At 51.1% G+C, this 14,596-nt stretch overlaps 1 protein-coding gene across 1 annotated transcript in view; it reads right to left on the bottom strand.

Annotated features, from left to right (window-relative positions):
* Nucleotides 1-14,392, bottom strand: part of LOC104262838 (protein HEG homolog 1) — a 52,326-nt gene extending 37,934 nt beyond the window's left edge. Inside the window, exon 1 of the mRNA XM_059820511.1 lies at nucleotides 14,215-14,392. Coding sequence (XP_059676494.1) covers nucleotides 14,215-14,392 — 178 coding nt within the window. The remainder of the gene's footprint in view (nucleotides 1-14,214) is intronic.
* Between the last annotated feature and the right edge of the window lie 204 nt (nucleotides 14,393-14,596).

Genomic DNA, 14,596 nt, shown 5'->3' with positions numbered 1-14,596 from the left:
GTCCTCTTGCTCCTCGTCCTCTCCCCACCAGGTCCCAGGCAAAGCAGGACAGCAATTCACAGGACATTAAATCATTTTAACCATAATACAAAGGATTTATCCAGCCACCAAAGGTGACTGGAGCTTTAATATGTCAGCTCGAGAAAGGTGATGGGGGCTTAATGACAGCAGCAGACCCTGCAAGCTCGGAGTGCCAAGATCCAGGTGGTTAACATCTACCCAGTCGCCATGGGCGATGGGTGCCCACAGGGCTGGGGACATTGGCATCATCCTCAGCCCCCTCCAATGCCAGGCCATGGCACTTCGCTTGCAGTGCTGCTCTATGAGACAAAAACACGCTGCACTTCCACACCACTTCCCCTCCAGGACCTGTAAAACCACGGAGAATGCTATAGACCATTTTTGCTTCCTACCTTTTTTTTTTGTGATCCCAGAGCCTCATGCTCGGAGATGCCATAAGAAACAAAAAGATCCAATTATTGCTTTTAAGAGCAATACCTCAAAGTATTGCTTAATACCTTAAAGTACCCTAAAGCAGAGAAACAGGTACTCCAAAATAAAAAGCACACAGAAACCTGTGGTTGTTTCCAAAAGCATGGGATGCATGCGTACGGCCCGCCTGCTAGCGGGGATAAAACCTGCCCAGTGCAGGGACACAATATTGTCCTGCTTATCCAGTGGTTTCCAGCCTCTTAATTTTGGTGTCCCAAACATTTCCCTGGGGAGATGCAGGCTCCCGGATCACCAGCTCAAGCCTATGAAACCCTGAGCTTTTCACTCATCTCTCTTGGACAGTCTGGGTTCAATCCCTGGGACCGCAGGGACCCATGCTGCCTGAAACCACCAGTCCAGGGCTCAGACCAGCCCCTTAAACCTCTTTTCATGAGCTTTTGTTTTTAAATAGCTTTTGGCAACTGAATTAAAGAAAAAGTCCTGTTTTATTGCCGAGTCTTTAGAAAACACGTTGAAATACAAGTCCACTTCCAACAGGGATAAGCTGTCTCATGACTGCCCGTACTCCTAAAAAACCCCATAACCATGCCAAGGCTCCAGTAAAATCCCAGTCCATCCATCCATACGGCCAGCGAAGAGGGGACCGAGCCTCCAGCCCCAGAAAGGCCCCACAGGGCCCCGGGACCCATGTCCCTGCTGCCTTTCCTGAGCAGAAAGCCCAAATTAGCTGCATTTGCTTGCTTGCTGGCTCGTCTATTTTCTACCTCAGAAGTGTCCCCTCCAGCGTTGCTTCCTGGTGTTCATGTGGGAAAAGCCCCTGCAGCCCCAGTGCGGAGGCAGTCCTGCCCCAGCACCAGCTGACAGAGCCCAGGAGTACTTACCAAAGGGATTTCTGTCCCACCGTTTTCAGTAAACATTAATAAAAATAAACCAAAAGAAATCTCCTGAATGGCACAGCTCTCTGAGCACTCGCACCTCCTCTCTGTCCCCTCTCCCTCTGCCCTGCGATGCTGAAATGTCTCCAACCACCCTGCCTGCACCACAGATCCCAAATGCTAAATCCCAGCACCACCTAATTCACTTCTAAAACCCTCCAGCCTTTTCTGTAACGTCCTGCAGAAACGTTACAGAAAATATCACCCATGCAGTGCTTCTCCTTCTTTCCATGCTTTGTAAAAAGTCCCCTGGAAGCTTTGCTCGGTGGGAAGGCAGCGGTACCCTCGCCGGCGCTCGCGAGGGCAGAGCAAAAGCCGTGCAGGGACTCAGCCCGGTGTCATTTTAACTTGTGCTCCCATCCGAGGGCAGTGCTGCTGGAGACTGTCAGACGGCTCGGGGAGGAAGTCTCCTGGCAGGGCTCCACCAAAGTGGAGTTGCTAGGTCACTGGAACAATAAAAAGGCAAGAAAAAACATCCTGGCTGCAAAAAAGAAAGGGGAAAAAAAGGAAAAAAGCCATGGCAGTGTGTGCAGTGGAGAGAGGACGACGATGCCGCTGCTGGCTTTTGTAAGCACGTGACTTAATTTCTAACATGGACCTCTCTCCAGAGCTCTCACATGAATAATTCCAGAAACCTGGAATTTGTCTGCAAGGTTTGAAATTGGTAAAAATCTCACATGGGGCAGTATTTCCAGGGAAGCTAGCCTGCTGCTGCTATGGAGAGATTAATTACCCTTTGCATGTTAACCAGGGCATCACAATCCATCGTAAGACTTTCTCGTAATGTCACAGGCCCCCAGCAGCTGCCCATGTTCATTTGAACTGGGAATATAGGAAAACTGCCTCCAAGCAGGGCTATATTTCAGCAATAAGAGGGTGAGCAGCCTCACGAGGTGCAGAGCGCTGCGCAGCCCCAGGGCTCGGGCTCCTCCGTAAGGAAAGGTGCTAGCAGCTTAGAAGCTGCAGGATGAAATTTTGCTTTCTGAAAAGTTTAATTTCAAGGCCAGAAGGGAGCATTAGCTCATTCTGTCTGACCTCATGTATAACCAAAGTCATTCCGTTTAGCTTATTTACTCCCAATATAAGCTCAGTGACTTGCATTTGACGTAAACAGATCTTGCAGGGAAAAAAACCCAAACTATTGGTATTTGTGATTATTTGGGATTGTGCTTAAAACCATGAGAACTATGGACTGAAGCACAGATTTTTCTGCACACAACCTCAACGCGCATCAAAAAACAATGCCCGGCGGCATGAAGCATACGTGTGTCAGGAGCCATCTGCCCCAGGAGCCGAGGACTCCAGCCCTTTGCAGACCCAGGAGAAAACAAGGTGGTATTTTCATGTCAAACTCTGGAAACAAAACCACAGGTCCCTGCTTCAAAGTGGTCTGAGCACAGGAGCTGCTTTCCACAGCCAGGAGGGAACAATAAATACCTGGAAGATGGAGGAGGGAGTAGGAAAAGGGGTGCTGGCACGCTGAGAGGCCACGACAGAAGCAGCCACAGGCTGCCATGGGTCCCTCGGGGCCGAGCAACGCTGCACACTGCCGCAGGGTGGGCTGTGGTCCAGGTGTCTTGACCAGAGCCTTGCTCCAGCAATGCAGTTAAGAAGAGCTCCCCAGGGAACTATTCTTCGTGCTTAATGCTAAGCACGCGCCAAAGAGCTTTGCTGGCCAGTGGCTGCACCAGGGATGATGACCAACCTGGGAACTGAGCAACTTCTCAAGGACGTGGTGTGGACAAGAGGGATGAAGGGCCCTCTTGGATCCAGGAGAATCACAAGGCCACCAAGGGGTGGATGCAGTTTGGTGACACACAGATACAAGGCTCGCTGGGTTCTTCCCTCCATGTAGACTAGCAAAATCCAACCCCTTCCCAGGGGAAAACTGGTGGCAGCCCAAGCCTTACACCCAGCTCTCGCCTCCCAGCTGAAGGTGGGATGCAGGGCATGGTGTCGTGGCAGTGGGAACCATGGACGCTCTCACGGCTCCTACTCTTGCTGCAAGGGACGGCGAGACTTGGGAGGCGATGGAGAAAAAAGCAAACAGGCAAAAAAATAAAGCAGCTTAAAGAGAAATTAATCCCCAAAAGAGATAAGGGCCCCCATCTCCCTTCCCCCATCTGCCGCGAAAGGATGATGATCTAAATCGCATTTCCTAGATGACACTGCACTGATCAGCCTCCGGAAGCGGCGGTGGCAGGGCTCAGGATGGTGCCAGACCACCTTCTTCCAGGGACGAGCCAGGTCCTTCCCCGCTGGCACCCACCAGCCAGGCACCACCACCACAGAGGAGCAGCGTGCCCTGGGGCGGCCGGACCGGGTGTCCCTCCCGCTGTCCCCCACCGCTCTCCCACTGCATCTGCAGTCACATGTTTCCTTTCTGAGAACCGGAGGGGAAGGGATTTACCATTTCCAGTGCCTTTCTGCATGTGTTTCAGACAGGCTGAAAACAAGACACCTTCATTTGGCTGCGTGCAGGTCTCTGCTCTGCAGCAGGCAGCCCCGCGGCCGAGCCCTGCAGCCAGCAGTGGAAATGGGTGATGGAAAAGGGCAGGACTGGGCTGTCACCCTCCAAGCTGTCACTGAGGACTCACAGGAGTTAGGGTCAGGTCACAGCCTACCTTGGTGCATATGGGTGCTGGCCACAGCAAGGCAGCGCAGAGGGACAGGAGGCCAGAAATCTGCATCCGAACCCCATCTACCCACATGCTGACCCATATTACCCGGCTGAGAGCTGCCTCACACTGACTGCCTTGCCATGCTCTTGCCATCAAGTGACCATCAACTTCAGTATTAACCCGGCATGCGGTGCAGCTTACCCAGTACCATAGAGTCTCCAGGCATACCAGCAATTTGCAGGACAGGTTTATGAGGCTTTCTGTCTGCATGGTATGGACCATTCTCGGAGGGCACAAAATTGCTGGTACTCCCATTCCCCAGGTCAGAACCCTTCTGGTCTTCATTTGGATTTCTTCACGTGTCGTATTTGCTGTGTCCCTCAGAAAAGACCATCTTCACAATTATTCTGCACTCACTGATCAAGTTTCCCTCCTAAGAAACATCCTTTCAAAGGGCTTTTATCTGCAGGGTTGGCTGCCAGTCTAATACTGCAGCCCCATTCTGCATTTGCTGAAAGAGCTGATAATGTCCTAAAAAGAATTAACATTTAGATGTTAGTCCTGTAACCAAATCTGAATCAAACAATGATGACTGTTCAAATGCCTAAAGCTACTCAGGGGTATTTTCCTTTGAGCTCTTCCAAGCTTGTACCAGGGGTAAGGAGCTTTCTAAAGATGCCTTTGTGAGCACCAGCTACTGAAACCCTTCTCCTTGTCCCTCCAGACACAGATACAATTATGCCCAGCTCCGGCACAAAGATAAAGGCTGAACTACAAAAGCAGTATTATGCTCCACAATCAGGGTCCTTGATTCCAATTGACAAGGAAAGCAAATCATGCGCAGTTGGTTTGCTGATGTTTCCACTCCTGGAAATTCATTCCCATCACAGGGGTAGAAATTAGTTCAATAAGCAGGGTTACCTTTTGCTTTACTTCCCCAGATGGCTAAATTACCTTAACTTGCCAGTTCATGAGACTTTACAAGTTACGCAGGGTCAAACCTGGCCACCACTTGGATGGCGTATCTTTATCTGCAGAAGGTTTAACTACCAGCTGCTACAGTTTCCCTGATAAGAAAGCGTTTTCTTACCTATAATGGCACAGATGTAGCGGGACAGCTATTCAGAAATGCTGTGAAACCCTTCTCTGGAGTAAATTTTTAAAAACATGTTAGATAAACATCTTCTGGGGTGATCCTGCAAGGGGAGATGCCTTGACATCCCTTGGGAGATGTCTTGAGAACCCTTCCAGACCTGCCTTTTGCTTTTACAGAACACTCAAAATCAAAACCAAACCAAAAACCCCTCAAGTATCCAAACTCCAACCTCCACCCCCCAACTTAGACATACTCCAAAAAGTGCTGTCCTCCCACAAGACAGGTCCTGCTGCCCTGCGTGGGCTGCAGTACCCTCCTGCTAGGCTATCACAGAAGGTATCTTTCTGATAATATGTTGAAGCCAAATCTTCAACTTAGTGTGATTCATCCCTGCCTCAGCAAAGTTCAGCAGAGCGCGACGTTTCACGCGGGTCCTCGGGGCTTAAGAGATTTTCCACAAGAGGAAGGGTGTTAACATCAGTGTCCTAACAAGCGGTGACGTGGATAATTGTGCTCTATAGATCCAAATTCCTCTTGTCACTCCAGATGCAGAAGTGCCTTTTAGCATGCTCTTCTGAAAAAATAAAGAGCCCTCCTTTGCTACTGGCAACCCAAAGGAGCCTGCCCATCAGCCCAAAACTCCTGCACGGAGTTTCTTCCATGGTCTGAGATCCCTGAGGGAATCTGAGGGTGGTTCTGGCAGCAGAAATGACAACGATGTCCGCCTCGTTATAGAGGCAAGAGGTCAGACTGATTCCTGTAATGGCCTTTAAAACCTCTGCCATCACACCACGCTGAAAAATGCTGAGAAAAACACTCTGAATGTGTGTGTGTGCAACACGATGTCCTCTGGGAGATGCAGCCTGGGCTGCACCCCTGGGACAACCATTAACCCTGCCCAGTTAACCATTCATCTATCAGACCGTCTAACATTCCTCCTCAGTCTTTTCCCAGCTCATTTCATCCCAGAGCTAAATTAGCTCAGCGTTAAAAAGAAAAGGGTATTTTCTCCCAAACTTCAGCTGCAAGATCCTCGTTGCCGTCTAACCACTGTGCAAAAGGTCCCTCAAACATCTCCATGAACCGCAAAGGCCACGGCATTTTCAGAGGACTTTTTGCAAGCGCTGACTTGGGAGCCCAAGACGGGGTGCTCATGCAGAAGGGCCAAGGGAAGGACCTGCAGCATCTGTTTGCACTGTGCATGACACAATCACTCTCAAGCAGCTTAAACTGGCCAGACCACAGTCAGGATGCTGCGAAGGCAGTTTTAAAAGTCCTCCTAGCTTCACGTCCTTGCAAAGAGTGAAAAGGCAGATGGAGCTTGCTTCTCCCAGCGGAGAGTCAACCTGCCAAGGTCAAGGCACTTGCACAAGGTATTCAGACAGCTGGACAGAAAATAATTGGGTTTGCACCCAATTTTCCTGCTGCATTGCCCTGCATTTCTTTGTGCACCCTCTCTCTTCCTAGCAAAGCAAGACGATTAAGATGGTTGCACTTCTCCTGCAGACACACAGGCAGAGCCCTGCCAAGCAGGAGTGTCTGAAACAGCCCCTCCGTCTGGACTCAAAAGCCTCTGGAGATCAGCTTTGAACGAGTGGTATTTTTAAATACAGCCAACCTGGACTTCTTGTGTGTCTCCTGGATTTGCAGCCCACATTTTCAGGGTTTTTTTATCTACCACCTCGACAGCCAGAAGCTCTTTTTCTCCCCCTCTAAGTGATCCTCCTGTAACGACAACTCCAGGAGTTGGGGTTTTAAGGAAAGACAGCCAAATCTTAGGAGGCTCTTGACACAGATCCTGACTTCTGGCAGCAGCGCTCCCTCGCCCACAGCCGAGATGCTGACTGCAGCTCGGGAGATGCTAAAGTAACCAACTGCAAAACTATTTATCAAATGATTCCAAGTCAAGGGCACGGCGGATGCAGAAGCAGATATAACCCTCCTCAACAGCCCTGCCTGCGTGGAGGACAGGCAACGGGGAATACCTTCATCCAAAGCCACGGGAGGGACTGGGGGCAGCAGCATGGGAGCAGCGACAGCTTGTAGGATATTTCCCATAGGCGCCCTGCTTATAGGAAATAGGTTGCTTTTTGCACTTCAGGCACTTTAGAAAAGGTATTTTTTTATCTCACGCATTTTATACTTGTTTCTGAAGCGATGAAGTTCCTGAGACAGCTTTGTCTGTCCTCCTACATTAAAAAAAAACTAGCCTAGAAGGCAGAGACCTCCAAGACAGCAAGTTCCTACAGGTCTCATGAAGATGGGCACTTTGCTAGAGAAGACTCTAGTCAGTGTCCAACTTGGGGAGCTGCTGCACCCAGACCAAGGAGGGTCCCTGTGGTTCGGTTCACGCCCCGGCCGTGGGACCCGCACACACTCGGCACCCACAGAGCCCAAAATAAACCATGGCACACGCTAACACCACCCGCCCTGTGGTGAGCAGAAGACAGCAAACCACATGTACTGCTCACCGAGTAGTTTTATCACGTCTCTCCCTTGCATGGGTTTGCCCAAACACTGACAGCTCTAAAAATGAACCTCTTTCTCCCCTGGTTTTACACAACCAGACTTTTGATCCCAGCACCCCAGACAGCGAAAACCTTGCAGTTGTTTTACCTTCCTCCAGCTGATCCCTCTGCTCACCCTGGCTCTGCCTGCCCCTTCTCCAAGCTCTTCAGGACCAGGGGTGACTGTCACCACGTCCAGCACCCAGCTGAGATAAAAAACAAATTAACAGCAAAGAAGGAATGTGACCCAAGATCCTAAAATCTGCATTATAAACCTCACAGTATTCAGATCCTACAAGAGGTCCTCATTTTAAGCAGACACTGGATCTTATCCCCTTTTTGCCCTATTGTCTCCTGAGCACTTCAGTAGACTGGGTCTGACAGCAGCGTTACTATAACGCAGGCAACAGCTACACTAACAGCTTGGAGGAGCTGAAGTTTACAGAGCTTCCTTTACTCGAGGGAACTGCATTTTTCTAAGATTATATTATTTCTTGGGCTGGTCGCTCGGTAATGCAACATCATTTCCCTTTTGGGTGGGAAAGTTCTCTCCTTGTCCTCGGACACAAATGATTTCAGCCTGAAAGGATGAATGCGAACTCTCTGCATAATCGAAGAGCCGTAAGTGAACCATGCCCCTTGCTGAAGCAGCAGGATGTTATGGTGTAACACCTGGGCATTAAAAACACATAGCGATGGGTGTGCACACATCAGCTGTATGTATGCAGAACAGGGTGAGAGGGAAGGGTGGCCAGATGTGACAAAACCATTTTCTCCTGATAGGCATCCACAGACTTCATTCTTTCACTGAGCCTGTGCTTTTAGCCCTCTTGCATCTGCTCTGGATGAATATCCCAGCAAATGAACCTCTAATATTTATGGAAACAGCAAATTACAATGCAAATGTTGCAAAACTGCTCAGAGAAATAAAAATTTGAATTTGTAATCAGGTCTACTGCCACTGAAAATTGGATTCTGCCTTTTACGCTCAGCTGATCAGGGAAGAAAAAAAGGTATCGTATGACCTACATCTTCAATCGAATGTAAATAACAGGGCCTGTGGTTGGGATAGTAAGGCCTCGTGACAAGCTTGCTCACGAGCTAGACTATGGATTTTGTATCGGACAGCATCAGGGGAATATTGCGAACGACCAACCTTTAATTCGCTTGGAGCACCTTCTGACTCTCTGGCTGGTCAAACTGCCCCAAAAGCTTCTTTGCACCATTGCAACAGCAGAAAGGCACAATCACAGGTGCCAGCATCTGGTTATGCCTCTTTCCAGAGGAGCTCTGTGTGTGTCCGACTGGATCAGCCCAAGCATGAATGGTGCCATTCGTCTGTGCAGAGACACCCTGACCCACCCAGACCCTCCTCACCCCCCACGCCCCAGAAACTCTCTTGAAACTGCGTGGGGAAGCAAAGCCAGAATCCAGAGGGTTTACACTAGCTATCTATGATCCATCCAGCTCCAGATCATTTCTCCAGGGTATTTAGGAGGTTGCAGCCCTGCCCTGAGCGCCCCACACATGGCAGGGGCAGCCGGACTGGGCGCAGCACACCGTGCCCCCTCCTGCCTCCCCACAGCAGCACAAATACCGGCAAAAAGACATCTTCCTGCTGCAAAAAGCCAGCAGGCTCAGCCATAGCTGAGCCCTACTGCTCTGTACCTATCCCTAGTTTGGAAATGATACGTAGCTACTGTTGATGGGGAACCCACAGCACCGGCCAACGGGTCCTTCCAGCAGCAACTCCAGAAGAGCCGGAGACTTCAGTGGTGCCTTAGTCTCTACACCACAGCATTGAAACACTATTGCTACACTGACAGGTTTTATTGGCTTGATTAACTTGTTAATTGAAACAGTTCTTTATTCTGTGCTTTTTTATTAGCTTGGGTGAATGCTTCATAAATAAAACCATCATGACCAGACTGATGCTACTAAGGCCTCAGCCCACTTCTGTACAGCCGTAAGAGCAGAGAGCGGGGCCAGCAGCATCTCCCGCAGCAGCCGTGCACAGCCCCGGAGCCCAGGCTGGCTGGCGGCAGCACCAAACAAGCAGCCGGCACGCACCTACAGTCGGCCGGGCTTTGGCCTCCGCTTTCACCCAAGCAACGGCTCAGCGCCCAGTTCGGTAGCTTGCAGGACAGAGCAATGCCCTGCTCCTATTGCCCAGACACCTCCCGAAATCCCTTTTGCAGGATGGCCTGAAACACTGCAGGTTTGAAGAAGCGGCTTTACCTTTCGGATGCACCGGCACAGTCCCAGCCATGGCAGCATCCATTCGAGCTTTGCACTACAACCATACCATGACCAACTGCCTTTCCAGCCTGGTATCACACCCCCTCCACTACATGGGCGTAATCCTCTGCCACCTCCGAGAGATGTGATGGTGATGGAGCCATGAGCCTCAGCTGCTGGGACATGCCTCCTGTAGATGAACGGGACGGGGAGAATGGACAAACTGGGAGCTCAATCACAGAGGGTTTCTGATTGCCAGCCCAAAACTTGGGATCTGTAAGAGCAGGTGAAGGAAGCAAACTGTCCCAGAAACCCCACCTCCTCTAAACTCATCAGTATCCACAGCTTTTGATACTGAAAATAATATTCCCTGAAGAAGGCACCCCTGCACCAGCAACCGCCCATCTCCCTTGTCCTCCCAGCCACGAGAGAAAATTAAAGCAAATTAAATTATCCCTCTGAAGTGGCGATGGCTGCTGGAGCAGAGCGCGCTGCGAGCGCCCGCTGAATGGGCACGGGCTGGCTCTGGCAGTTTGCTCCTAGGAAATCAAACTTTGCAGGGAGCCCTTAGGGGCTTTAGCTACAGCAGCTGTCCCCTTACCTGCTGTGCCCTGGACACGGCTTAGCACTCGCATTCACTGCGTATGGAGGGGTAAGTCAATACACATCACTACGTGCTCCCTGCCAGTCAGGTTACACAATTGTCTCTTGGACCGTATTCATTTACCGCTTAAATATCACACAAAGTGCTTTTACAAACTGATGTGAACCCAGCTGGTCAGCGCACAACCCTCATTACCTTCAGGGGTTCGGGATGGGGAAGAGGCAGGGAAGCTGATCTCCTCTATCCCTCCTTTTCTGAAACCCTTTTTTTTTAATTCTCTTTTTTTTTTTTGTTTTGCTTTTAATTACGTACCCCAAAGGAGCAGAACTAAATCTATACAGCTTCAGGGACTTCACATTCGCAGCACACCAACCAAATCCACTAACAGCTCACAGAGAGGAGCAGCGAAGATGCCCAAGATGGGAAAACCCTGCAGCCTACGGGTCTTTTGATAGCAATGTGGAGGTGTGGGAGGCGATCCTTTCTTGTCCGCACGCTACAGGGGGAGGAAGCATCCTTCCTGCACCACCCACGGTCACCTAAAATCACATCAATGCTAAACAGCATCATCTTACACCTCTCTGCATCGGCACGACTGCATGGAGAGCCAGGCTTCTGCCCCCCAGGAGCCATGAAATCCATACTGGGAAATTTGAGCCAGGTTTGGAGGCAATACCATACTTTTGTGCAAACTGGCATCCTCATCGTCTTCTTCCCTCACTCCTAAATTTGCTTTTTCTGCACAGAGAAAGTTTCAAAGATAGAAAGTTAAAAAAAAAAAAATGTAAATAAACACAGGCTGTTCTGCCCCTCTCTTAGGGCTGGGAAGTTTCTCCTAGCAGCCAGCCTAAATCTCTGCTGCAAGCTAAGCTGATTCCTTCTCGGGTGATTTCACACCTTATTTCCAGGGCTCCCACTAGGGAAGCTGCAAAGAAAGGTGGCAGCTGGCACAGGAGAGAGGGAGAAAGGACGGAAGGCTGGACACAGATGGCAGAAAAGGAGATCAACTTCTCAGGGCAAGCCCACTGCCGGTGGCCCCGTGCTATGTCGGACAGCGTGGCAGGGCACTGGCATGGGTCAGAAGTAAAGGGAAAAGGGACATTGCAGAAACAGGGGGACACCCCAGCCATAGCGACTTTGTCAGGGGCTCAGTGACACCTCTCCTGTCCCCATGGTATCACTGGAATTATTCCCATTTTACAGATGGGAAGCCTGAAATAAGGAGACCTGCAGGAAGAGCTTGTTACAGAACTCCCGCCCGACCCAGGCTGGAGGCAGACGATGCCCTTCTGCTCGCCCGGCGCCCACGTAAAACAGCTGCCAGGAGGAATTTCACGGAGGGGTTTGATGATGCTTTAACTCTACTGTCACCAGCTTTCTCACTTCCTACTTCGCCTGTTTTTTCTTATGTTCCTCTCCATGTATTCAGCCTGTACTTTAAACAACACGCGAAAGCCATCTGTCCTCATTTCTTCACCAGACAAGCCCACGGTGGGTTTGGCAGGGAGGGGCAGCAGATGCGTTCCGAGGCGCAGGCACGCCGGGGAAGGCAGCGAGGCTGTGCAGGGCAGCCCGGCTCCCGCCCCGCTCCCTTGCCCCACGCTTTGTGAGAGACTCAGAAGCCCCATTTCTACTCCCACTGCCTCACCATCTGCTCGCTAAGCCCTGCCTGAGAAAGGGCTTTTGCCGCCTAATCTCAGCCTCATTTCAAACAGAGATGTAATCTTCGTTTCCACGTAGCACCGGGGTGATGGGTTCACAAGAAACACTCCCCACCTCGCTTCAAGCAAGCGTTTTTAAAGGTGAAAAATATCTCAGAGGGGCAGGAGGGGCGGTGAGACAGACAACAGGGATTTCTCAAGTGTCTACAGCTCAACCTGAGAGTGATTCAGGAGATCCCATCAGCCCACTCCCATAACAGCAAACAATTCCCTTGACTGACAAGCATAGAGCTGTAGCTAACACCGAGTGAATCGCAGCTGTCAGGACCCAGCGTAATTCATGATGCCGTTTGCTAGGGAGCGAGCTACTGCTGGGCTATTTATCACTCCTTCACGATGCATCTCCCGTTCCTTCTGGATGGGATTGACATGATTCACGAGCACCTGTAGCTGCCGAGCACAGGCTGCACAGAGCAAAGCCTGCGCTGCTAAGCTGGGAGGCCAGACGCTGGTAGCCAGACAAATGGCTTTTCCAGCCTGTGGACAGATAGTTCGAGCTTTTGAGACTCTTAACAAAGGAAACGCATTCCTCCGCTGACTCTCAGGAGTCATCAAGGTCACAGGAAAAGATGCCAGATCGAAAGCTGAGATGAAATTAAATAGTTTTTTCTGTCCACCGAGGAATTTGCGCAGCTCTCATCAAATAATAGGCAAGCACTTTGCTGGCAAGTTGCAGATTTTATCTCCACAAGGTTGATGGCAGGTAAGACAGCGTTCTTCTCTCCCGGTCTGGAGGGCAAACTGACACTTGAAGTGGCACAAAGAAGTGGCTGAGCTGGGAACAGACCCAAATCTCCTTAATTTTGGTGCAGTATCCTAGTCACCGGGCTGCTCTCACACAAACGCTGTTTGTGGGAGCTTTCTAATCCACTGCAGGGTACATCCGAGTTGCTATCCCCAACTATACATTTGGTTTAGTGTGGATACATCTTACAAAGGCACGCTTTGGGTTTGCGAAGAAAACTGAAATGTTGTAAATGTAGTTTTGTCACATTTCCTTAAATTGTATAGCTCCATGAAAATAAACTTAACCCCAAGTACCAAAGCATGATACTCTCTTCACATCAGGAATTAAAAGATGAAATTTGGTGGTCCAGCTCAGGCAGGCGATCAGTCTTAAAACCTACTTCTAACCTACACAGGACTATTTTGACATACTGGATTTCCTTATACCACCTGCAGACAGCCAGCACTTTCCAAACTCATCAAGAATTACTCATCCTTAGAGCTATGCGTCTTCTTCGGCGAGCAAGTGAACCAGTTTACTGGGTGACACTTGAAATGAGCCCTGCTTGTTCTGGGAAAAACATGGTTTATCCTGTGCTGAAACCAAATTCAGCGTCATTTGTAAAGCACCGAACTAGTCATTGCTCCTGGTAACGACACTGTAAATATGGCACGGAAGTAAAAATGTGACTTTATACATGACTAATCTGACAGTCTGTAGGCGACACAGAGAGGGTATTTATAAAGAGCTGATGGCATCTGTCCCCACACCTGGATGTGGGTCAGCACCTAAGGTGAGATGATGACATGTCTGAAGATGAGCAGTAGGTGACTCAGACCCTGAAGACCACCTATGGGAGCCACGGATTTCCCACCTGGGAAGCATTTTGGCGGATGGACGCGTGTTGGCCGTGCCCCTGGTACCCACCAGAGCCTTCCTCAAGTTCCTCTGTGAAGTTTCCGCTGCTTGCTTTCGAGTCAGTCCACGCAGCTACGACGTGTTTACCATTTCCCACCCGCGATTCCCATCCCAAACCTTCACCCACTGAAGCTCTTGCCTGTACCACGATGGGCTGGGCAAGGTTAAAAAGGGAAGGGGATTGGGGGGGGCGGGGGGCACTTGGCAGCCGATGCAGCTCTGGGTGATGCCGGGATGCTCAGCAACCCTTTGTCGCGGTGCGGCGGAGAGTGCGCGGGGACCCACACCGCAGGGGGACCCGCGCAGCGTGGGACCCCGCGGACTCTCCGCCGCACCGCGACCGCTGCCGGGACCAAACCCCATCCCCATCCCCGCGGCGGAGCGGGGCACTCACCCGGGCTGCCGGCGTGTCCCGCGGCGGGAGGCGAGCAAGGGCGGCCGAGACGGCTTCGGGACGGAGGAGGAGGAGGAGGAGGAGGAGGAAGACGCCGTGGGGAAGCGAGGGGCAGCGACCCGGCCGGCGGGACCAGCCCCAGCCCCAGCAGCAGCAGCAGGATGCAGGCTGCCGGCATGGCGCTGGGGGTGGATGTAGGGGGGGTGGGGGGTGGTTGTTCACATGCCCGCAGCGGGGCAATGAATAACCACGTAAATAGCGATTTTTAATTAATTCACGGTGCCCCCCCCCGCGGGGCGGCGCAGAGGGCGGCCGCCCCGGCCTTAAAAGTGCGGGGTCCCCATAGCGGAGGGCGGGGGGGGGCGGGGGCCGGCCAGCAGCG

Source organism: Gavia stellata, chromosome 8 (assembly GCF_030936135.1).
Source record: "Gavia stellata isolate bGavSte3 chromosome 8, bGavSte3.hap2, whole genome shotgun sequence".
Classification (NCBI taxonomy): Eukaryota; Metazoa; Chordata; class Aves; order Gaviiformes; family Gaviidae; genus Gavia; species Gavia stellata.
This window is presented reverse-complemented; position numbering and strand designations above follow the sequence as displayed.